This window comes from Aotus nancymaae, unplaced genomic scaffold (assembly GCF_030222135.1).
Source record: "Aotus nancymaae isolate 86718 unplaced genomic scaffold, 86718_ANA_hifiasm-v0.15.2.pri h1tg000089l, whole genome shotgun sequence".
NCBI lineage: Eukaryota > Metazoa > Chordata > Mammalia > Primates > Aotidae > Aotus > Aotus nancymaae.
In genome coordinates, this window is record NW_026988504.1 from 13,670,489 (window position 1) to 13,696,363 (window position 25,875).

The 25,875-nt window shown below is 34.7% G+C and overlaps 1 protein-coding gene across 3 annotated transcripts in view; it reads left to right on the forward strand.

The window, feature by feature from the left end:
• The window catches only part of ABCA5 (ATP binding cassette subfamily A member 5), a 101,413-nt gene that overhangs the window by 63,296 nt on the left and 12,242 nt on the right, over nt 1-25,875 (forward strand). For all 3 annotated transcript variants that reach the window (XM_064369564.1, XM_064369563.1, XM_064369565.1), the window contains 14 exons: nt 1,537-1,650; nt 4,163-4,333; nt 9,131-9,244; nt 9,628-9,762; nt 10,459-10,533; nt 11,405-11,496; nt 20,227-20,353; nt 20,653-20,770; nt 20,868-20,959; nt 21,972-22,147; nt 22,579-22,654; nt 22,784-22,878; nt 24,463-24,582; nt 25,700-25,849. In XM_064369564.1, the coding sequence (XP_064225634.1) occupies nt 1,537-1,650; nt 4,163-4,333; nt 9,131-9,244; nt 9,628-9,762; nt 10,459-10,533; nt 11,405-11,496; nt 20,227-20,353; nt 20,653-20,770; nt 20,868-20,959; nt 21,972-22,147; nt 22,579-22,654; nt 22,784-22,878; nt 24,463-24,582; nt 25,700-25,849 (1,655 nt within the window). The remainder of the gene's footprint in view (nt 1-1,536; nt 1,651-4,162; nt 4,334-9,130; nt 9,245-9,627; nt 9,763-10,458; nt 10,534-11,404; nt 11,497-20,226; nt 20,354-20,652; nt 20,771-20,867; nt 20,960-21,971; nt 22,148-22,578; nt 22,655-22,783; nt 22,879-24,462; nt 24,583-25,699; nt 25,850-25,875) is intronic.

Sequence of the window (25,875 nt, forward strand, 5' to 3'; positions counted from 1 at the left end):
GAAGAGAGATTTTTGTTTTGTCATACTGGAATTGAAGTACTCATCAGTTTGAATCTACTGAATTGGTTGTCTTTGTGGCATTTTCCTGATAGACATTTAATAAATATTTTGTGTATATGAATCTGGAGAGATTTCTGGACAGTAAACAAGTACTTATAAGTCACCAGTGCATATTGATACTGATATCATCAAAGTTGTAGATCATTTCTCATGATGTTTTTATTATGAAATAGTTTAAACCTGCAGAGAATGAACCACCTACTATCCAAATATTTCAAATGTTAACATTGCATAATATTTGTTTTTCATAAAACTTAAAAGATACATGTGGAAACTCATATTACCCCTCTCCAGTCTTGTTTCCTTCTGTCCTCTGTAGAAGTAAACACAATTCACAATTTATAATTCCCATACATGTTTTTATGACGTTACTACATATGTCTGTATCCTTAACTATTACACAAGATTTTGCAACTTACAATTTTCATCAGACACTGACATATAATCATACTATATATTGAAAGAAATAAATGGGAGTTTTTAGAGCTAACTATTCATAGATATAGTCCCATTAATATTTCAAATTTCTTTCTTCCTTCATTAGATTCTATCTGATTGGATACAGTTGTATCCAATCATTGCCACTTCTTGCACTACTTAGTTTACATATTTATGGGTTCTTTCTGGGCCTTCCACTGTCATATTACCAGAATTTGGGACAAATTCTGCAATGCCATATGACCTGAACTATGGAATTGACTTTATTGCTAAATAGAAAAACTCAGAAGGTCAGGTTCAACAAGACAGTGATGTACTCTGTCTCCTAGGCACTGTGGGTTCTATTCCAGTGCAGAGTACCTTCTCTGTCCCATGGGTACATACTCTTATAGAACAATGGGAGGAAACTGACCTTGGTGAGAGTGGGCAATAATATAGTATCCATGGACCTGGGTAATCTGCATTTGAAGTGCTAGCTGTTTATTGATTGTCTAGGTAAGTTAGCTGACTGCACCTGGATCCCTGGGGAAGCTAGGGACATTGGGGCCTGTGGGAGTTAAATTCTCTTCTGCTTGGGAGAAGAAGTTCTGATTCCCATAGGGAACTGAGCTTGGATATAGCTTTTCCCAATGAAGAAAACAAGAGTCCCAAGACGATAAAGAGCAACAAATACCATTCTTAAATAATTATTATCATTGCATAGGACCACTATAGTGGACATACTAATTGCTTTTCAAATGCATCATTCATTTTTATTAAATTGTGAAGCTTAATTTATATGCCAGATTATTCTGTGTTGTAGATACAAAAATGAAAGTAAAATGATTTGCTCAGGATCAGATAGTTATTAATAAGTGGCAGGGCTGGTAATATTGTCTACCGCCACCTGTTAATACATCTGCCACTCATTCTTTCATATAGACTATGCCTGGGTTAGGTATTCTAATATGTTCTTTCTGAGGTTTTGATTTTTTTAAGTATGTATTAAGATGTAAAATGGTTCTCAGTTCCATTTGTTATTCTGTGGTTGTCTTTCAGGAAATTACCGACATAGTTTTTAAAATAGAGCTATATTTTCAAGCAGCTTTGCTTGGAATCATTGTTACTGCAATGCCACCTTACTTTGCCATGGAAAATGCAGAGAATCATAAGGTAATAACTCAATTAAAATATATATAATTTGCTACCAAGAAATGTCATATAAAAATAACCTATTTGCATAATTGCAAGCCTTAGTGTAATTATTATTTTAGAAATAAGTAAATGGAGTATTAATACATTTATTATAATTTCTTATTGTAGTAACAGTAATAACTAATATTTATTACTTGAGACTTGCTGTATGCTTTAAAAATTATATTCTCTAATTCTCACAACATTGTTAGGAAAGTTTTTTGTTATCAATTGCTTATAGATCAGTATATCAAAGATGGGATTGTTCATATGACTTGCTCAGGTTGACTCAACTTGTTTAAATTGTGGATTTGGGAACTGACTATGGTCTTCATGTTCTTAACTGGCACATTAATGTGCCTGTGCCCTTTATGCTTTAACAGAGGTATTAAGTAGCGAAGGCACTTAATTCTCATTAACTGAAAAAAAAAAAAAAAAGGTGAAAGTGGTTGTCATCATTAGGGCCTTGGAGAAATTGCTAAGTATACAGAAGTTCTTTGATATTCTTTTACTTTCTTTTTACGCCTTTCCCTTTTGTTTTCCTTCAGGCATATAGCGATCTTGTACAGTCTTTGGCTGTTCAAAGCCTTCTACTCTTTCACACTGCTGAGATTATATCTTACTTCTCTAATAAAAATTCTTATCTTCTTCATGTATGATCTTCATTCAGTAAAAACAAATTTGTCTAGAATGATTTACAGACTATGATGAATAATGAACTCATTATTTTAATGAATTCTAAAGAAATAAATATTTTGTTATTAATTTGTTTAGTATAAAAGTAACACATCTCTATTTTTAAAACAATATTCCATTTTTGTTATAAATATACTCATTGTAGTAATTTAGAAATTATAGAAAAGTGGAAGGAATATAGAAATCTGTAACCTACTGCATATTAATAAAATTTACTGGACATTTGTATTTTTCTTTTTTGTTTCAACTGAAATATTTTTAATTAAACTTTTGAGATAGTTGTATATTCATTTTGTTAGAAATGACAGAGACATCCTGTATGCTCTTTACATTTTATCCCAAATATCGCTGGGATAACATCTTGTAAAATTATAGTACAATATAACAGGATATTGAGATTGATACAGTCCATTTCTGTCACCAGAAAGATTCCCATTTTTTGCCCTTTCTTAACCTCTCTGACCTGTGGCAACCACTAATCTGCTCTCTATTTCTGTAATTTTGATAGTTCAAAAATGTAAAATGGTGTCACAGTAAGCTTTCTTTGAGGATTGGCTTTTTTCAACTAGCATTTTTTTGTTTGAAATTTATCCAATTTAGATGTATCAATAGTCCATTCCTTTTTATTGCTGAGTATTATTCCATGGTATGGATACATCACACTTTCTGTAACCATTTGCCTGTTGAAGAACATTTGGATTATTTTCTGTTTTTGGCTACTGTGAATAAAGTAGCTGTGGACATTTGTATACAGGTTTTGTGCAAATGTAAATTTTCATTTCTCTGGGATAAATGCCCAAGAGTGCAATTGCTGAATCATACGTGTTTAGTTTTATAAGAAATTGCCAAATTATTTTGGGTATTCCATTTTATCTTATCCCTACCAGCAATGTATGAATGATGAAAGTTTGAATTATTCAAAAATATTTGCATTTGCCTTGGCTTATGTTTTTATCCTTGTATTAGAATTTACATATGTCTCATGTTCTCATAATTCATTGAACATAAAACTTGCCAATTTTGTTCGCTTCTCCTCTTCTTAACTAATTTTTTTTTATATCATGCTTTATCTCACTCTATGGAGAGCTCTTTCATATAATACGTTTAGTTATTAGGAGTAAATACTTTTATAGATGACAAAAATCAACTACTTAAGATTGTTAGGTATTTAGGTTTGTGAAATATTTTAGAAATTTCAAATTAAATGAGAACATGAGATACGAAAACTATGATCATTTAAGTTTACCATTAACAAACTTGTGATGTAAATAACACCTTAGATTTTTGTACTATACCAGTGTACATAAAAGGCTTTCAAAGTTTCAAAAGCTTTCACTTAAGCTGAAAGCCGTATGTAAATCCAAAGGTTATTTTGGCAATTTATTAGTGTTTTAATGAAAGGTTTATTTTTAAAAATCAGAATTCTTTTCCCGTGTAAACATATTTTCTGTCTATTTCCAAAGTATTTCAAAAGCAGTAATGTTTTGGCTATTTATTATTTGTATAGCTATAACCCCAACCCCATGACACCTTTTGCCTTATTTTAATTTCTGTTTCTTAGCAGCACTACTGTATTCTGATTCTTAAAAATTTTGTTGAAATTGTTACATCTCAGAAATAATGAATAAAACTAAAGGCTAAATGGAATTTATATTTAGTGTGAGGGGAACTTTTATTACCTATAACCCTGAAATGTGACCTTTTTGGTTTCATTGATGTAAAATTAAGAGATCTACAATAATTTATTTATTCGTGTGTTTATAAAATGTCTAAAATTATAATAATTTTTTTTTAGATTAAAGCTTATACTCAACTTAAACTTTCTGGTCTTTTGCCATCTGCATATTGGATTGGACAAGCTGTTGTTGATATCCCCTTATTTTTTATCATTCTTACTTTGATGCTAGGAAGCTTATTGGCATTTCATTATGGATTATATTTTTATACTGTAAAGTTCCTTGCTGTGGTAAGTTAACACTAGTTGTACTCATGCTATTTATAGATAGAATGTTATTTAAAAAACTATAAATGTGGCAATTGACTTGTTGAATAATTTGGTTATTAATTTTTTTAAAGGACTTTTCCTTTATTATGAAAATGTCAAGACTGACTTACATGAAGAGATTTTTTTGCTTGAGTAGGTAATGATGATGATGATGATGATGATGATGATTTTAGTTTTTGAGATGGAGTTTTGCTCTGTTGTCCAGACTGGAGTGCAGTGGCACAATCTTGGCTTACTGTAACATCCATCTCCTGGGTTCAAGCAACTCTCTTGCCTCAGCCTCTCGAGTAGCTGGGACTACAGGATACACCATCATGCCCCGCTAATTTTTGTCTTTTTAGTGGAGACGGGGTTTTACCATGTTGGCCAGGCTGGTCTTGAACTCCTGACCTCAAGCGATCCACCTGCCTCGGCCTCCCAAAGTGCTGGGATTAGAGGCATGAGCCACCATGCCCAACCTTGAGTAGATTATTGATAATACTTTAGTGTTTAGTGTTTAGAATGGCTGTTTTTCCTGAATTCCTTTTTTTAATTATTATTATTATACTTTAAGTTCTGGGATACATGTGCAGAACATGCAGGTTTGTTACATAGGTATATATGTGCCATGGTGGTCTGCTGCACCCATCAACCCATCATCTACATTAGGTATTTCAACTAATGGTATCCCTCCCCTTAACCCCCAACCCCTGACAGGCCCCGGTTGTGATGTTCCCCTCCCTGTGTCTGTGTGTCTTATTGTTGAACTCCCACTTATGAGTGAGAACATGCAGTGTTGGGTTTTCTGTTCCTGTGTTAGTTTGCTGAGAATGATGGTTTCTAGCTTCATCCATGTCCCTGCAAAAGACATGACATGAATTCATTTTTTTTATGAGTACATAGAATTCCATGGTGTATATGTGCCACATTTTTTTAATCCAGTCTATCGTTGATGGGCATTTAGGTTAGTTCCAAATCTTTGCTATTGTGAATAGTGCTGCAATAAACACACATGTGCATGTGTCTTTATAGTAGAATGATTTATAATCCTTTGGGTATATACCCAGTAATGGGATTGCTGGGTCAAATGGTGCTTCTGGTTGTAAATCTTTGAGGAATCACCACACTGTCTTGCACAATGGTTGAACTAGTTTACACTCCCACCAAGTGTAAAATGTTTCCATTTCTCCACATCTTCTCCAGCATCTGTTGTTTCCTGACTTTTTAATGATCACCATCCTAACTGGCATGAGATGGTATCTCATTATGGTTTTGATTTGCATTTCTTTAATGACCAGTGATGATGAGCTACATATATGTTTGTTGGCTACATAGTGTTTTCTTTTGAGAAGTGTCTGTTCATACTGTTTGCCCACTTTTTGATGGGATTGTTTGTTTTCTTCTTGTAAATTTGTTTAAGTTCCTTGTAGTTTCTAGATATTAGCCCTTTGTCAGATGGATAGATTGCAAAATTTTTCCCCCATTTTGTAGGTTGCCTGTTCACGGTGATGATGGTGTCTTTTGCTGTGCAGAAGCTCTTTAGTTTAATTAGGTCACATTTGTCGATTTTGGCTTTTGTTGCCATTGCTTTTGGTGTGTTAGTCATGAAGTCCTTGCCCGTGCCTATGTCCTGAATGGTATTGCCTAGGTTTTCTTCTAGGGTTTTTATGGTTTTAGGTCTTATGTTTAAGTCTTTAATCTATGTTGAGTTAATTTTTGTAAAAGGTGTAATGAAGAGGTCCAGTTTTATTTTCTGCATATGACTAGCCAGTTTTCCCAATACCATTTATTAAATAAGGAACTCTTTCCCCATCGCTTGTTTATGTCAGATTTGTCAAAGATCAGATGGTTGTAGATGTGTGGCGTTATTTCTGAGGCCTCTGTTCTGTTCCATTTGTCTGTATATCTGTTTTGGTACCAGTAGCATGCTGTTTTGGTTACTGTAGCCTTGTAGTATAGTTTGAAGTTAGGTAGCATGATGCCTCCAGCTTTGTTGTTTTTGCTTAGGATTGTCTTGGTTATACAGGCTCTTTTTTCATTCTGTATGAAATTAGTTTTGTCTAATTTTGTGAAGAAAGTCAATGGTAGCTTGATGCATCTATAATACTTTTGGCAGCATGGCCATTTTCACAATATTGATTCTTCCTATCCATGAGTATGGAATGTTTTTCCATTTGCTTGTGTCTTTATTTCCTTAAGCAGTGGTTTGTAGTTCTCCTTGAAGAGATCTTTCACATCCTTTGTAAGTTGTATACCTAGGTATTTTATTCTCTTTGTAGCAATTGGGAATGGAAGTTCACTTAGGATTTGGCTCTCTGTTTATCTATTATTGGTGTATAGGAATGCTTGTGATTTTTGCATATTGATTTTGTATCATGAGCCTTTGCTGAAGCTGCTTATCAGCTTAAGGAGATTTTGGGCTGAGACAATGGGGCTTTCTAAATATACAGTCATGTCATCTGCAAACAGACAATTTGACTTCTCTTCCTATTTGAATACCCTTTATTTCTTTATATATATATTATTTAAATTATGCAATAATTTATACATATATATTATTGCACTTTAGGTTCTGGGGTACATGTGAAGAACATGCAGGATTGTTGCATACATGGCAATGTGGTTTGCTGCCTCCATCCCCATCACCTATATCTGGCATTTCTCCCCATGTTATCCCTCCCCAACTCCCTACCCCCCACAGCCCCTCCCCTAGTCCCCCACAACCGACCCCAGTGTGTGATGCTCCCTTCCATGTGTTCATGTGTTCTCATTGTTCAACACCCACCTATGAGTGAGAACATGCAGTGTTTGATTTTCTGTTCTTGTGTCAGTTTGCTGAGAATGATGGTTTCCCAGGAAAAATATTTTTTAAAGACAGAGTCTCACTCTGTCACCCAGGCTGGAGTGCAGTACCTCCAATTCCCAGGTTCTAGCAGTTCTCCTGCCTCAGCCTCATCTTCAGAAATAAAGCCACACATCTATAGGCATCTGATATTCAACAAAGTTGACAAAAATAAGCAATGAGAAAGGATGCTGTGTTCAATAAATGGTGCTGGGATAGCTGACAAGCCATATGCAGAAGAATGAAATTGGACTTCCACCTTTCACCGTATATAAAAATTAACTCAAGATGGATTAAAGATTTAAGGGAAAGACATCAAACTATAAGAATTCTACAAGAAAACCTAGGAAATACCATTCTGGACATTGGGAAAGAATTTACAACTAAATAAGTCCTCAAAAGCAATTGCAATGTAAATAAAAATTGACAAGTGGCATCTAATTAAACTAAAGAGCTTCTGCACAGCAAAAGAAACTCTCAACGGAGTAAATGGACGACATACTGAATGGGAGAAAATACAAACTATACGTCCAACAAAGGCCTAGTATCCAGAATCTATAAGACACTTAAACAATTTAGCAATAAAAAACCAAAGAACTTCATTAAAAAAATGGGCAAAATATATAAACAGACACGTCTCAAAAGAAAATATGCAGGTGGGCAACAAATGTATGAAAAAATGCTCTACATCACTAATCAACAGAGAACTGCAAATTAAAACCACAGTGAGATAGCATCTCACATCAGTTAGAATGACTATTATTAAAGAGTCAAAAACCAACAAATGCTGGCAAGGCTGCAGGGAAAATGAAGTGCTTATATACTCTTGGTAGGAATGTAAACTTCAGCAACCATGGAAGGCAGTTTGGAGAGTTCTCAAAAATACTAAAACAGAACTACCTTACAACTCAGAAACTCCATTACTGGGTATATATCCAAAAGAAAATAAATCGTTCTACCAAAAGGACACATGAGCTGGTATGTTTATTGCAGCACTATTCACAATAGCAAAGACATGGAATCAACCTAGGAGCTCATAACAGGTGAATAAAGAAAGTGTGGTACATATACACCACAGAATACTGTACAGCAATAAAAAAGAATGAAACCATGTCTGTTGCAGCAGCACAGATGCAGTTGTAGGCTATTATCCTAAGTGAATTAATAAAGGAACAGAAAACCAACTATTACATGGTCCCATTTATAAGTGGAAGCTAAATTGGGTAAACATGGACTTAAAGATGGCAACAATAGACACTGGGGACTATTAGATGGGGGCAGGAGGAAGGGTAGCAAGGGTTGAAAAACTAACCATTGGGTACTATGCCCAGTACTTAGGTGACAGAATCAATTATACCCCAAACCTTAGCATCATGCAGTATACCCATGTAACAAACCTGCACATTTATCCCCTGAATCTAAAGTAAAACTGGAAAATATTTAAAATAAAATAAAATACAGCTTAAAGTATCAAAGAAGAGACTGATTTGCATCCATGTTAACATGTAAATGACTGACATTAGGCCCTGTCATTGAATACTTTATTAGGAAAAAGGGAAAACAGAGTTAGGTGAGGTTGATGCTAAAATTAACTTACCAATTTTGTCAGAGATCATAATGACCTTATATATTAGTTTCTGCCATATAAAATAATAATGTTTTTCTTAAACTTTAAAAAATAAAGTGCTGTATATTAAAATAGTAGCTAATATTTGATTGAGAGAGATGAAGTTGTAGCTAGCTATACTTGTTTTTTATAATAAAATAATGAGATGATATTTTACTTGGTATAAAACACTACAAATAGTGTTCAGTTTAAATAATTTATTCAGGATTGTATTAAAAATAATTATCTTAATGTTTTAATATGACTAGTATTTCATGTTGTGTATTGGAAGCTATTCATATTTTTATAGAAACATATTTCTGATTTACAGGTTTTTTGCCTTATTGGTTATGTTCCATCAGTTATTCTGTTCACTTATATTGCTTCTTTCACCTTTAAGAAAATTTTACATACCAAAGAATTTTGGTCATTTATCTATTCTGTGGTAAGTCACATTTTACATTATTTCAACTTTCCATAGCAGTTTAATTAAAAGTCACGAATACTTTCCTGATTATACTAAAAAATGTTACATGTCTTTTGTAAGCACAGAATTTAGTTAGATAATTGGCAGCATCTTTTTATATGTACATTTGTCTTCTGAATCCTCCTTTCCACATAGGGACAATATGGAAGACTTTTAGCAAATAGGGTAGCATGGATACCAGCTACAAACAAGTTGCTACTTGCTGGCTAAATAACATCTCTAGTTCCATGTTTTACTAGAGGATTGAAAACATAGTTTAATGCTTAGACACCAATTTGTAAGTCAGTTTGTATGAAACTTCTAAACACTTTGTCACTTGTTTTTTCATTTTTTTTCTTTAGACAGCGTTGGCTTGTATTGCAGTCACTGAAATAACTTTCTTTATGGGATACACAATTGCAACTATTCTTCATTATGCTTTTTGTATCATCATTCCAATCTATCCACTTCTAGGTTGCCTAATTTCTTTCATAAAGGTAATTCTACTAAGTATTTTAATATGTTAAAAAACATAAATAAGTACTATCTGAGGATGTTAGTTCTTACTCAGAAAATAGTAAAATGCATCAGGTTAATGGCTACTAATTGATTTAGATATTATTAATCCAGCATAAATTATTGTGAGATCGTGTCAAACTGTAAATTCTCAAAAGGAAAGGACTATGTTCATTATAGGTTTTCTGATGCTCAAAATGATATATATAATTAGAATTGTGATGTGGTTTCAGTCATTGCTTTTAGGAGTTTATCAGTGATTAAATAATGTATTTTACTATGAAGGGATGAGAAAGAATAAATTTTAAGAGATTTTCTCCAAGAAAAAATACAGACAAAAACCAGATTTATTTTATTAAGGCTGGATAATTGAAAAAAAATTTCCATGTGATTAGAAAAAATATTATGAATTATTGATTTAGGTTTGCTAATTAATTTTACTTACTAATCCTGCTACCCCTGCTTCCCTTTTTAGGTCTCAGTTTAATGTGTTTAATTTACACTAATGTTCAGAAATATTTTGGGACAAAGAAGATTTTAAGTAAAAAATATAACTTACTAATATGAATAGCTAACTTAATAGAAAATACACTTGCTAAACAAAATATATTTTTTTATTTTAATCCAAATATTTCTACATATTGCAGCATATACATTTTTAAAACTTTTTGTCTTAGATTTCTTGGAAGAATATACGAAAAAATGAGGACACCTATAATTCATGGAATAGGCTTTCAGTGGCTGTTATATCGGTAAGAAATAAAACTGTTTTTGTAAGTTAGCATGTTACCTTAAGAATAGTTTGGTCCTATGGTTTTAACTATGTATAATTTTTTATCCTGTTTTATAAAATAGAAGGTGCATAAAAAATAAAGTGTGTTAGTTAACACTAGCTAATCTGTATTTAATAGGGAGTATCTTTCATTTACTGAATGTGACCACTTTAATATACTTAGCCTTTTACATGTTATTAATTCTATTTAGCTACAGTTCTGTCTTCTTAGAATCAAAAACAAAGTTTTTGTGTTTGATTATATTTTATGAAGCTGACAATAAATGAATGATACAGAGGTAGAAAATATGTGAAGGCTTTACTAAAAATAATTCTGTTTTAGTTTGTATAAAATTTATTTTTAATTATCTTTATCATGTCAAGTATAAAAAAGTTGTGACTGGCCGGGCGCGGTGGCTCAAGCCTGTAATCCCAGCACTTTGGGAGGCCGAGGCGGGTGGATCACGAGGTCAAGAGATCGAGACCATCCTGGTCGACATGGTGAAACCCCGTCTCTACTAATACAAAAAAAAATTAGCTGGGCACGGTGGCGCGTGCCTGTAATCCCAGCTACTCAGGAGGCTGAGGCAGGAGAATTGCCTGAACCCGGGAGGCGGAGGTTGCGGTGAGCCGAGATCGCGCCATTGCACTCCAGCCTGGGTATCAAGAGCGAAACTCCGTCTCAAAAAAAAAAAAAAAAAAAAAAAAAAAAAAAGTTGTGACTTCTTTTTTTTTTTTTTTTTTTTGGTAATGGCAAGGAACTTGATGTATGTAGTCTTAGTTCTATTGGCAAAGGAAAAGAATAAACAACAAACCTTTTAGTCATGAGCTGCAACATGTTCTTCTTTTAGCCTTACTTGCAGTGTGTACTGTGGATTTTCCTCTTACAGTACTATGAGAAAAAATATGGAGGCAGATCAATAAGAAAAGATCCCTTTTTCAGGTCAGTTAATTTTTAATTTTTAAAAAATATTTAATGTTTTTAGTATATTTACGGAATTGTGTAACTATCACCATAACATAATTTTGAAACATTTCCAGCGCTCCAGAAAGAAACTTTGTACTCATTAATAGTCACTTTCTTATTCCTACTCCCATAACCCCCAGTCTTAGGTAACCACTAATCTACTTTCTGTTTCTGTCAGATTTGCCTATTCTGAACATTTTATGTAACTGGACAATGGAAATATGCTTTGGAAAATCTTGAGTCTAAAGACCAATGATTCTCTTAAATATCTTATATTTTATAGCTATTTGCTTTTTACCATAGTTGGTTGGTATGTTATTTTAATGTTGGAAAATCATCAGATTTGCCAGAAAACATCTTTTAAAAATTGCTAGGATTTGGGCAATATAATTAGTATCTAACATATGGTTTTACACTTATTATAATGTTTGGAATGGTCATCATGTAGTCATGTGTAGCAGTACTTCGTTACTTTTTTTTTTTTTTGCTGAATAATGCTACATTGTATGTGTATATTGTACTTTTTATATATCTTTATCAATGGGTTGCTTTTACTTTTTGGCTATTATGAACAATGTTGCCATGAATATTTGTATACAAGTGTTTGTATGGACATATATTTTCATTTATTTTGGTTGGCTACCTAAAAATGGGATTGCTGAGTCATTTGAGGAATTACCAGACTGTTTCTAAAGTGGTAGTGCTATTTTGCACTCTCCCAGGAACGTATTAGCTCCACATCCCTGGCAATGCTTGTGTTTTTTTTTTTGATACAGAGTTTCACTCTTGTTGCCCAGGCTGGAGTGCAATGGCACAATCTCAGCTCACCACAACCTCCGCCTACCGGGCTCAAGTGATCTCCTGCCCCAGCCTCCCAAGTAGCTGGGATTACAGGCATGTGCTACCATGCCTGGCTAATTTTGTATTTTTAATAGAGATGGGGTTTCTCCATGTTGGTCGGGCTGGTCTCAAACTCCCAACCTCAGGTGATCCACCCACCTCGGCCTCCCAAAGTGCTCGTATTACAGGCGTGAACCACTGCACCCAGCCTTTGTTTGTCTTTTTAACATATTCTTCCAAATATATTAGCTAATCTCTATTTTTACTTTTTCTTCTATCCAGCCTTGCTTACATGATTAATCACTTTATTATCATCTCAGCATCCTCAACTTTTGTCTATTTGACCTGTCTTCAAAAAATTATAATTGTTGGTGAATTGAATTATATGCTGGAAAAAATAACATAAAAGTGCCATTTGATAGTACTACATATTTATTGCTTGTAAATTTATTCCATATACAAAAGCTTTTTTTTTTTTTTTAATTATTTTAGATTCAGGGGTAAATGTGCATGTTTGTTAGATGGGTATATTGCATACTGATGGGGATTGGGCTTCTAGTGTAACATTACCCAAAAAGTGAACCTTGTACCTATTAGGTAATTTTTCATCCCTCAGCTCTGAACCCTTTTGGAGTCCCCAATCCTTATGTTTATGTTCATGTGTATCTACTGTTTAGCTTCCACTTATAAGTGAGAACATGTGGTATTTGATTGTCTGTTTCCAGATTAGTTCACTTAGGATAATGGCCTTCAGCTCCATCCATGTTGCTGTAAAGAACATAATTTCCTTCTTTTTATGGCTGTGTAGTATTCCATGGTGTGTATATACCATATTTTCTTTTCTTTTCTTTCTTTTTGTATTTTATTGCATTTTAGGTTTTGGGGTACATGGGAAGAACATGCAGGATTGTTACATAGGTACATACATGGCAATGTGCTTTGTTGCCTTCCTCCCCATCACCTATATCTGGCATTTCTCCCCATATTATCCCTCCCTAACTCCCCACCCCCCACTGTCCCTCTCCTAGTTGCCCCCAACACAGACCTCAGTGTGTGATGCTCCCCTCCCTGTGTTCATGTGTTCTCATTGTTCAACACCCACCTGTGAGTGAGAACATGCAGTGTTTGATTTTCTGTTCTTGTGGCAGTTTGCTGAGAATGATGGTTTCCAGGTTCATCCATGTCCCTACAAAGGACACGAACTCATCGTTTTTTATGGCTACATAGTATTCCATGGTGTATATGTGCTACATTTTCCCTGTCCAGTCATCATTGATGGGCATTTGGGTTGGTTACAGGTCTTTGCTATTGTAAACAGTGCTGCAATAAACATTTGTGTGCATGTGTCCTTATAGTAGAACGATTTATAATCCTTTGGATATATACCCAGTAATGGGATTGCTGGGTCAAATGGAATTTCTATTTCTAGGTCCTTGAGGAATCGCCACACTGTTTTCCACAATGGTTGAACTAATTTACACTCTCACTACCAGTGTAAAAGTGTATCTATTTCTCCACATCCTCTCCAGCGTCTGTTGTCTCCGGATTTTTTAATAATCACCATTCTAACTGGCGTGAGATGGTATCTCAATGTAATTTTGATTTGCGTTTCTCTAATGACAAATCAGTGATGAAGAGCATTTTTTCATATGTTTGTTGGCCTCATATATGTCTTCTTTTGAAAAGTGTCTGTTCATATCCTTTGCCCACTTTTGAATGGGTTCGTTTGTTTTTTTCTTGTGAATCTGTTTTAGTTCTTTGTAGATTCTGGATATTAGCCCTTTGTCAGATGGGTGGATTGCAAAAGTTTTTTCCATTCTGTTGGTTGCCGGTTCACTCAAATGATTGTTTCTTTTGCTGTAAAGAAGCTCTAGAGTTTAATTAGATCCCATTTGTCTATTTTGGCTTTTGTTGCCAATGCTTTTGGTGTTTTAGTCACGAAGTCCTTGCCTATGCCTTTGTCCTGAATGGTATTGCCTAGGATTTCTTCTAGGGTTTTTATGGTGTTAGGTCTTATGTTTAAGTCTTTGATCTATCTGGAGTTAATTTTTGTGTAAGGTGTCAGGAAGGGGTCCAGTTTCTGCTTTCTGCACATGGCTAGCCAGTTTTCCCAACACCATTTATTAAATAGGGAATCCTTTCCCCATTGCTTGTTTGTGTCCAGTTTGTCAAAGATCAGATGGTTGTAGATGTGTGGCGTTGCCTCGAAGGCCTCTGTTCTGTTCCATTGGTCTATATGTCTGTTTTGGTACCAGTGCCATGCTGTTTTGATTACTGTAGCCTTGCAGTATAATTTGAAGTCAGGTAGAGTGATGCCTCCAGTTTTGTTCTTTTTGCTTAGAATTGACTTGACTATGTGGGCTCTCTTTTGGTTCCATATGAAGTTTAAGTCGGTTTTATCCAGATCTGTGAAGAAGGTCGTTGGTAGCTTGATGGGATAGTGTTGAATCTATAAATTACTTTGGGCAGTTTGGCCATTTTCACATATTGATTCTTCCTAACCATGAGCATAGAATGTTTCTCCATCTGTTTGTGTCCTCTCTTATTTCATTGAGCAATTCTCTTATTATATAAATAAGAGCAATTCTCTCTCTTATTATATAAATAAGAGCAATTCTCTCTCTTATTTTGTTTGTAGTTCTCCTTGAAGAGGTCCTTTATGTTCCTTCTTGTTAGTTGTATTCCTAGGTATTTTATTCTCTTTGTAGCAATTGTGAATGGCAGTTCGTTCTTGATTTGGCTCTCTTTAAGTCTGATATTGGTGTATAGGAATGCTTGTGATTTTTGCACATTGATTTTGTATCCTGAGACTTTGCTGAAGTTGCTTATCAGTTTCAGGAGATTTTGGACTGAGATGATGGGGTCTTCTAAATATACAATCATGTCGTCTGCAAATAGAGATAATTTGACTTCCTCCTTTCCTAATTGAATACCCTTTTTTTTCCCTTGCCTGATTGCTCTGGCTAGAACTTCCAATACTATATTGAATAGGAGTGGTGAGAGAGGGCATCCTTGTCTAGTGCCAGATTTCAAAGGGAATGCTTCCAGTTTTTGCCCATTCAGTATGATATTGGCTGTTGGTTTGTCATAAATAGCTTTTATTATTTTGAGATACATTCCGTCAATACCTAGTTTATTGATAGTTTTTAGCATAAAGGGCTGTTGAATTTTGTCAAAGGCCTTCTCTGCATCTATTGAGATAATCATGTGGTTTTTGTCTTTGGTTCTGTTTATGTGGTGAATTATGTTTATAGACTTATGTGTGTTGAACCAGCCTTGCATCCCCAGGATGAAGCCTACTTGACTGTGACGGATAAGCTTTTTGATGTGCTGTTGCATCGGTTTGCCATTATTTTATTGAAGATGTTTCCATCTATGTTCCTCATGGATATTGGCCTGAAGTTTTCTTTTCTTGTTGAATCTCTGCCGGGTTTTGGCATCAGGATGATGTTTGTCTCATAAAATGATTTGGGAAGGATTCCCTCTTTTGGATTATTTGGAATAGTCTCAGAAGGAGTGGTACCAGCTCCTTTTGTATGTCTGGTAGAATTTGGCTGTGAACCCATCTGGACCTGGGCTGTTTTTGGTTGGTAGGCTATTAATTGCTGCCTCAAGTTCAGCCCGTGTTATTGGTCTATTCAGGGTTTTGACTTCTTCCTGGTTTAAGCTTGGGAGGATGAAAGTGTCCAGGAATTTATCCATTTCTTCCAGGTTTGCTGTTTTATGTGCATAGAGTTGTTTGTAGTAATCTCTGATGGTGGTTTGTATTTCTGTGGAATCTGTGGTAATATCCCGTTTATTGTTTTTTTATTGCATCTATTTAATTATTCTCTCTTTTCTTTTTTTATTAATCTGGCTAGTGGTCTATTTTGTTGATGTTTTCAAGAAACCAGCTCCTGGATTTATTGATTTTTTAAAGGTTTTTTTTTGTATCTCTATCTCCTTCAGTTCTGCTCTGATCTTAGTTATTTCTTGTCTTCTGCTAGGTTTTGAGTTTTTTTCATCTTGCTCTTCTAGCTCTTTAAATTTTGACCATATGGTGCCAACTTTAGATCTTTCCTTGCTTCTCATGTGGGCATTTATTGCTATATATTTTCCTCTAGACACTGCTTTAAATATGTCCCAGAGATTCTGGTGTGTTGTGTCTTCATTCTCGTTGGTTTTGAAGAACATCTTTATTTCTGCCTTCATTTCATTGTTTATCCAGTCAACGTTCAAGAGCCAGCTGTTCAGTTTCCATGAAGTTGTGCGGTTCTGAGTTAGTTTCTGAGTTCTGAATTCTTACTTGATTGCACTGTGGTCTGAGAGACTGTTATGATTTCTGTTCTTTTGCATTTGCTGAGGAGTGATTTACTTCCAATTATGTGGTCAATTTTAGAGTAGATGTGTGGTGCTGAGAAGAATGTATGTTCTGTGGATTTGGGGTGGAGAGTTCTGTAAATGTCTATTAGGTCTGCTTGGTCCAGGTCTGAGTTCAAGTCCTGGATATCCTTGTTAATTTTCTTTCTCATTGATTTTGTCTAATATTGACAGTGGAGTATTAAAGTCTCCCACTATTATTGTGTGGGAGTCTAAGTCTCTTTGTAGGTCATTAAGAACTTGCTTTATGTATCTGGGTGCTCCTGTATTGGGTGCGTATATATTTAGGATCGTTAGCTCTTCTTGTTGCATTGATCCTTTTACATTATGTAATGTCCTTCTTTGTCTCTTTTGATCTTTGTTGGTTTAGAGTTCATTTTATCAGAGACTAGGACTGCAACTCCTGCTTTTTTTTTTTTTGCTGTCCATTTGCTTGATAAATCTTCCTCCATCCTTTATTTTGAGCCTATGTATATCCTTGCATGTGAAATGGGTTTCCTGGATACAGCACACGGATGGGTTTTGACTCTTTATCCAAATTTGCCAGTCTGTGTCTTTTGATTGGGGCATTTAGCCCATTTACATTTAAGGTTAATATTGTTATGTGTGAATTTGTCCTGCCGTTTTGATGCTAGCTGGCTATTTTGCCCATTAGTTGATGCAGTTTCTTCATTGTGTCGATGCTGTTTACCATTTGGTATGTTTTTGGAGTGGCTGGTATTGGTTGCTCCTTTCTATGTTTAGTGCTTCTTTCAGGAGCTCTTGTAAAGCAGACCTGGTGGTGATGAGATCTCTCAGCAATTGCTTGTTTGTAAAGGATTTTATTTCTCCTTCACTTATGAAATTTAATTTGGCTGGATATGAAATTCTAGGTTGAAAGTTCTTTTCTTTAAGGATGTTGACTATTCATCCCCACTCTCTTCTGGCTTGTAGAGTTTCTGCTGAGAGATCCGCTGTGAGTCTGATGGACTTCCCTTTTTGGGTAACCCGACCTTTCTCTATGGCTGCCCTTAGCCTTTTTTCCTTCATTTCAACCCTGGTGAATCTGGCAATTATGTGCCTTGGGGTTGCACTTCCTGAGGAATATCTTTATGGTGTTCTCTGTATTTCCTGGACTTGAATATTGGCCTGCCTTGCTAGGTTGGGGAAGTTCTCCTGGATCGTATCCTGAAGAGTTTTTTCCAGCTTGGATTCATTCTCTCCATCATATTCAGGTACACCTATCAAACTTAGATTAGGTCTTTTCACATTATCCCATATTTCTTGGAGGCTTTGTTCATTTCTTTTTATTCTTTTTTCTCTAATCTTGTCTTCTCATTTTATTTTATTGAGCTGATCTTCAATCTCTGATAAGCTTTCTCCTGCTTGGTTAATTTGGCAATTGAAACTTGTGTATGCTTTACGAAGTTCTCATGTTGTGTTTTTCAGCTCCATCAATTTATTTATGTTCCTCTATAATCTGTTTATTCTCATTAGCGTTTCGTCAAACCGTTTTTCAAGTTTCTTAGTTTCTTTGCATTGGGTTAGAACATGTTCTTTTAGCTCAGAGAAGTTTCTTATTACCCACCTTCTGAAGCCTGTTTCTGTCAATGCATCAGACTCATTCTCCATCCAGTTTTGTTCCCTTGCTGGTGAGGAGTTGTGATCCCTTGGAGGAGGAGAGGCGTTCTGGTTTTGGGTGTTTTCATCCTTTTTACACTCATTTCTTCCCATCTTTGTGGATTTATCTCCCTGTGGTCTTTGTAGTTGGTGACTTTCAGATGGGGTCTCTGAGTGGACATCCTGTTTTTTGATGATGAAGTTATTTATTTCTGTTGCTTAGTTTTCCTTCTAACAGTCAGGCCACTCTGCTGTAGGAATGCTGGAGGTCCACTCCAGACCCTGGTGGCCTGGGGATTACCTGCAGTGGCCTCTGCGATTTTGCTGGGAACTGCAATCCAGAGCTGTTCCTATTCGGTCATCTTGGATCCCGTTCACTAACCATATTTTCTTTATCCAGTCAACTGTTGATGAACACTCAAGTTAGTTCTATGACTTTACTATTGTGTATAGTACCATGTTGAGCATATGAGTGCAAGTGTCTTCTCTTTCTTTTCATTAGTTATCCAAAGCTTTCTTTTTATTCTTCAAATTCCTCAAATCACCTTATTTTACTTCCTGCTTCTCAGTAAGTAATTTTATCATTTATCTCAGAAAACAGAAACAATTATAAGTTATAAATTTCTACAAACTTACTCACATCTTCCATCATTTTTGCCTTTTCCAGGTTCTAGAGGAAGTAGCAGCCCATCCTGTTATCCAAGTTTTCATTTATTCTATATACTTAGAATATTGCTCAATTTTCTTTTTCTTTTTCCTTTCTGGATCTCAATAGTGTATTTTTTCTTTTTTTCTTTTCTTTCTGAATCACAATAGTGTATTTTCTTGTGGGGTTGGGGAGGGTCACCTTTATTCCATATAGGAAAGAACCAATAGATCTCATTTGAACATGAATTCATCTCTAGCTCCTATTCTCTATCTCTCTTTTCTTTCATAGCCAAAAACCTGCTATCTCCAGTTACTCATCTTCCATCCACTCCTATAACTCCCTCCAATCTGGTTTTCCCTTACCTTTCTATTGATACTATTTTCAATAAGATAACTAATGATTTTGTCCTTTTATTGTCTAGTAGGCTCAACTTATTTAATCTGCAGCCTTTAATATGACTGACATTGTTCTCCTTACACATTTTTCTTTTCTTTTTTTTTGTGAGACGGAATCTTAATCTGTTACCCAGACTGGAGTGCAGTGGCATGATCTGGCTCACTGCAGTCTCCATCTCCCAGGTTCAAATGATTCTCCTGCCTCAGCCTCCCAAGTACCTGGGATTACAGGCATGTGCCACCACACCTGGCTAATTTTTGTATTTTAGTTTTTAGTAGAACAGGGTTTCTCTGTGGTTGCTAGGCTGATCTTGAACTCCTGACTTCAAGTGATCTGCACACCTCGGCCTCTTAAAGTGCTGAGATTACGGGCGTGAGCCACCACACCAGGCCACATTTTTCTTATTCTTTTGTTTTCTATTATATCTTCTTCTGTTTGTCTCTGTACTTCAAAATTTCCTTTGCAAGCACTTCATCCTCTGTCTGTCCCTAAAAATGGTGTTACTCTGGGTTCTGGCATCAGCCCTCTACATCTACTCTTTCTGGGCAATTTCATTTATACTCAGGTTTTACATTTTTTGAGGGCAAAGTTCATGTTTTTTCATCTTTCTTTCTGTGTAATAATACCTGACACCTACTAGTCATAAATAATATTGTTGAATAAATGAATGAATTTAGGTAATACCATCCAAATGCTATCATCAGTCATTGAAAAATATTGCTCGTAATTCCACCTTTCAGAGATAATCCTAGATCTTATGTTGGTGTATTTTTTCAGTCTTTTCTCTACCTAGTGTCTGAATTTCTTACTATTTTAATTATTTGAAAACCTACTGTCTTTCTATATTTATTATATGTATGTAGAAACCTTTCAAAGAAGTCCAAAAATAGGAAGTTTCCAGAACCACCAAACAATGAGGATGAAGATGAAGATGTCAAAGCTGAAAGACTAAAGGTCAAAGAGCTGATGAATTGCCAGTGTTGTGAAGAGGTAATTTATTCTTTATGCTGTCATATTAAATATGAAATGATCAGTTCCCAGTATATAGAAATTAATCTGAAAATAATTTTTTGCATATGAAGCAATCTGAAAAAAATCTTTCTTGGAAAAAATTACTTGTCTACTTAACTTTGAATAAACCAGGATTTCAGTCGTAAATGGATATTTATTTGTACAGTATCTCCTTATTAGCCAATATAATTTTTATAATATGGACATGAGGTATGTGCAGCCTGTCATTTCATGATAGGTTTTGTAACTTTGTTTTTAAATACAATTTTTCTTATTAGAAACCATCCATTATGGTCAGCAATTTGCATAAAGAATATGATGACAAGAAAGATTTTCTTCTTTCAAGAAAAGTAAAGAAAGTGGCAACTAAATACATCTCTTTCTGTGTGAAAAAAGGCTGGTATTTAATTTTTTCTTACATAACTTTTCTAGAAGAGTAATTTCCACTTTTGGTTTGATTTTATTATGATTTTTTTTCTTTCAATTTCTTTAGGAGAGATCTTAGGACTGTTGGGTCCAAATGGTGCTGGCAAAAGTACAATTATTAATATTCTGGTTGGTGATATTGAACCAACTTCAGGAAAGGTATGATATGTAAGAGTATGGGATATGTTGAATGTGGTTTAAATTTTTAATTAATATGAACAAGACAAATTAGGATTTGATATTCAATTTTATTGTATATTTTTAGCATTTTTTGTATAGCTTGATCAAATTATGATCTTTTTTGTTATCTGTAAAAATAATGTGCTTGGTGAAATTTTCATACACACATGTAGACACACACATATAAATATTTCTGCTTCTGTAATGCTTACATGCATGAGTTATTTGTCTACCAACTTAATGGAAGACAATTTTATTAGCTTCAAGAGATTTGGGAGCTTGTTTTGACCTGCCATCAGCTAGTCTTTGATTATAAGCATGTCACTCACCACTTTGTGGATACTTCATAAAACTACCCTGATCCCATTTCCTGCTTCTCTCCCCTTGCTTACTTTATGCTAGTCACACTGGAAAATGACAGGCATACTCTTTTCTTCAGGTTTTTGTCCAAGATGTTTTCTTTGTTTAGCTATACCTTATGCCTTAGAAATGCATACATTAAATTCACTTACCTCTTTGGTTCAAATATCACCTTCCAATGAAGCCCCCTGATTATTAGAATTATAGCTTTCTTTTTCATCCAACTCTGCATTACCCTTTCTGACCATGTCTCCGAACTCTGACTTAGCTGTGTATGTCCTTCCATCATCAAAAAGGAGTAAAACATCTGACTGGATGCCGTGACTGATGCCTGTAATCCCAGCACTTAGGGAGGTTGAGGCAGGAGGATTGCTTGAGACTAGCCTGGGCAATATAGTGAGACCCTGTCTCTACTAAAATTCAAAAAAGAAAAAATAATAGCCAGGCATGGTGGCACATGTTTGTAGACTCTGTTGCTTAATAGTAATAGTAATAGTAATAATAATAAAGGAGTACAACTCTGACTTGATATTACTCTGGCTATAGAAAGGGATTTTGATTCATGTACTTGCCACTCCCTTCACAATGTAAATTAAGCAAAGATAGTAAAAATTGGTTTGCGTTTCTATAGGTATTTTTGGGAGATTATTCTTCAGAGACAAGTGAAGAAGATGATTCAATAAAGTGTATGGGTTACTGTCCTCAGATAAACCCTTTGTGGCCAGATACTACACTGCAGGAACATTTTGAAATTTATGGAGCTATAAAAGGAATGAGTGCAAGTGACATGAAAGAAGTCATAAGTCGGTAAAATGATTGTCTTTAAATTCCTTTTGTTACTTAGGGGAAATATTTACATTTCATATTTTTTGAATTTCATAACAAGCATTTCTGTGGACAGTAATTTTTATAGAAAATGGTCATTACTTTTTCACATATTCTTTATGGTATATGAAAATACATTGATAGCTATAAATTATGATAACTATAAAAAAGGTAATTTTTCTGGTTACATAATGAATGTATCTGTGTCATGAAACTTATTTAAGTCAAAGTGAACTATTTTATCAAGATATTAATTTATTTAAAGTGACGTAATTGGAGAATTTTGCCCTTACCTACTTATAATAGCTTCAACTGAGTAATTATTCTAGAGAAAACAGCATCAGAGATCTCAAACAATTGATATTTATGTTTATATGTCATGGTATACTCATTTTGTATTGTTCATTTTGCAGAATAACAAATGCACTTGACTTAAAAGAACATCTTCAGAAAACTGTAAAGAAACTACCTGCAGGAATCAAACGAAAGGTACTTTCGTTAAACACCAAATAATGTCTGTATTTTTTTTATTGATAGTTTAGTACCTGATATCGTCTTGATAGATTCCTTATAATGAACCTTTGTTAATTCCCCACCCGTCTTTTTCTTTCCATGTAGTTGTGTTTTGCTCTAAGTATGCTAGGGAATCCTCAGATTACTTTGCTAGATGAACCATCTACAGGTATGGATCCTAAAGCCAAACAGCACATGTGGTAAGTATGATACTTGTGACAAAGTACATCATACTTTAGAATAAAATAAGTTTCTTTTGTTACAATAGTTTTATGTTATTTATATGTACGTCTTGATTTTAAATTCTATTCAAAGGATATAATAGTAATTAACAATTAAATAGATTTAGAGATTTCGTTAAGCTTTTAAAACTTTGCCATATTTTTCATGAAGTGTTCATAATATTTTACATATTCCAGAACAGAAATAAGCATATGGGTAATTATTAAGATAAAGAGTTCTAGTGTTCTGTATAGTTTTTAAGGCTCTTTCTAGTCATTTAGCATATAAATGATCTTTCCCATAATCATGGTGTCTTGAATTTATGTTGGGACTCTTTCTAGTACAGTCATGCATTGCCTAATGACAGAGATACATTCTGAGAAAGGTGATTTTGTCATTGTGCAAACGTAATGGAGTGTACTTATATAAACCTCTGGGTGGTTATAGCCTACTACCTACCTAGACTATATGGTATAGCATATTGCTTCTAGGCTATAAATCTATAGAGCATGTCACTGCACTGAATATTGTAGTGAGTTGTAACACGATGGTATTTGTGTATCTAGACATTTCTAAACATAGAAAAGATATAGTAAAAATACAGTATTGTAATATTATGGGATCGTGGTTGGAAATGTTTTTCATCATTGACTGATATGTCATTATGCAGTGCATGTAAAGTACTAATTAGTTGAACAACTCTTTTTTTTTTTTTTGAGATGGAGTCTTGTTCTGTTACCCAAACTGGAGTGCAGTGGTGCGATCTTGGCTCATGGCAACCTCTGCCTCTCAGGCTCAAGTAATCTACTGCCTCAGTCTTCCAAGTAGCTGGGACTACAGGCAAGAGCCACCATGCTCAGCTGATTTTTTGTTTTTGTTTTGTTTTGTTATGTTTTGAGATGGAGTCTCGCCATGTCACCCAGGCTAGAATGCAATGGCGTGATCTTGGCTTACTGCAACCTCCGCCTCCCGGGTTCAAGTGATTCTCCTGCCTCAGCCTCCCGAATGGCTGGAATTACAGGCACATGCCACCACTCCTGGCTAAGTTTTTGTATCTTTAGTAGAGATGGGGTTTCGCCATGTTGGCCAGGCTGGTCTCAAACTCCTGACCTCAGGTGATCCACCCCCCTCAGCCTCCCAAAGTGCTGGAATTACAGGTGTGAGCCACTACACAGAGCCTTGAACAACTCTTTAAGCCTCTACTTCCATGTCTATAAAGTATAAAGTTTGGTTTGTATGCATGTTAAGGTTTTCTTATGATTCAAAGCCTGTTTTGGTTACAACATGAAAAGGCATCAATTTTAAAGTTTATTTGTTGTCATACTTTTAGCCCATATTAACATTTGAAATTATAGAATTTTTTTCCATTCGACAAGCTTTCAAAATGAAGGGAAAATAAATTAGAATATAAAAGCCATAGTTGGGTAGGATGTAATCACAGCAATTGATACTTGGAAGTTTTAATTTACTTAATTCACCAACCAGTTGGATTTTTAAAAGCCTATTTTTTTTAACAAACAGATGTGTTCCTCTCTTTATTTTATTTTATTTTTGTTTTATAGGCGAGCAATTCGAACTGCATTTAAAAACAAAAAGCGGGCTGCTATTCTGACCACTCATTATATGGAGGAGGCAGAGGCTGTCTGTGATCGAGTAGCTATCGTGGTATCTGGCCAGTTAAGGTCAATGTCTTAAATAGCATGCCATTTAGGGGAAGAGGGTGGGGGCTGGATTTTGAATGTCATCATTTCAAAAACATGGTAATATTTAGTAATTTAAATGTTAAATATTTTAGTTTTTGAGTTAGCTTTTTATAGATTGACTTGGAAGTATGTTGAGTTTTTAAAAAATATGACTGTTTACTTTGAATTTGAATTTATTTACTATTTCAATAACTTGTAATATTTTTAGGCATAGTACTTGTTATTTTAAGAAATTGTTATATGTTGGATTAATTATAGAACACAAATATGAAATAAATATATGAGTTTTTACTTACATAAATAATTGAGTGAAGAAATAAATGTGAGAAAAGAGGTGGATCTTCCTTACAAAACAACTCTAAATCATATATGTAGATAATACCCGCTTCAAGGGAGGAGGTTGAATCTCCTATCCCCCAAGTTTGGACTAGAGTTAGCTGGTTTCTTGTAAAAAATAAACTAAAGAAGGAGGAAAACAGTAACTTCACAGTTAAGAAAGCTGGAAAATACTACCTTAACTAAATAATGTTGTACAGATACCATGTATTCACTGATGAGATATGATGGGAAAGGTACCACAGCTGTGTGATATTCTTTCCAAAACCCATAACTCAAGTCTAATCATGAGAAAAATATCAGACTAATTCAAATTGAGGGACCTTCTACCAGACACCTGACCGGTATTCTCAAAACTGTCAAAATCATGAAAAAGAAAGAAAGAATAAGAAACTGTCACCGCAGTTAGAGACTAAGGTGACATGACAGCTAAGAACACTATCGTATCCTGGACAGATCCTGGAATAAGCAAAGGACAATAGTGGAAAATTGGTGAAATCTAAATAAAGTATGGAGTTCAGTGACAAGAAATGTACCAGTGTTGGTGTCTCAGTTTTGACAAATTGACCTTGGTAACGTAAGATGACAAGATCAGAGAAACTGAAACTGGACGAAGAGTGTATGGGGATGCTGTATTTTCTTTGCAGTTTTTCTCTAAATGTAAAGATATGTTTTTAAAAAATGTAGTGATATATGTGAGAAATTATTCTTTGAAACTGTCGTTTTATATCTGAGCTTTCTTTTAAAAAAATTACTTCAGATGTATTGGAACAGTACAACATCTAAAGAGTAAATATGGAAAAGGCTACTTTTTGGAAATTAAATTGAAGGACTGGGTAGAAAACCTAGAAGTAGACCACCTTCAAAGAGAAATTCAGTATATTTTCCCAAATGCAAGCCGTCAGGAAAGGTAAAATTTTTTAAAACATGATTATA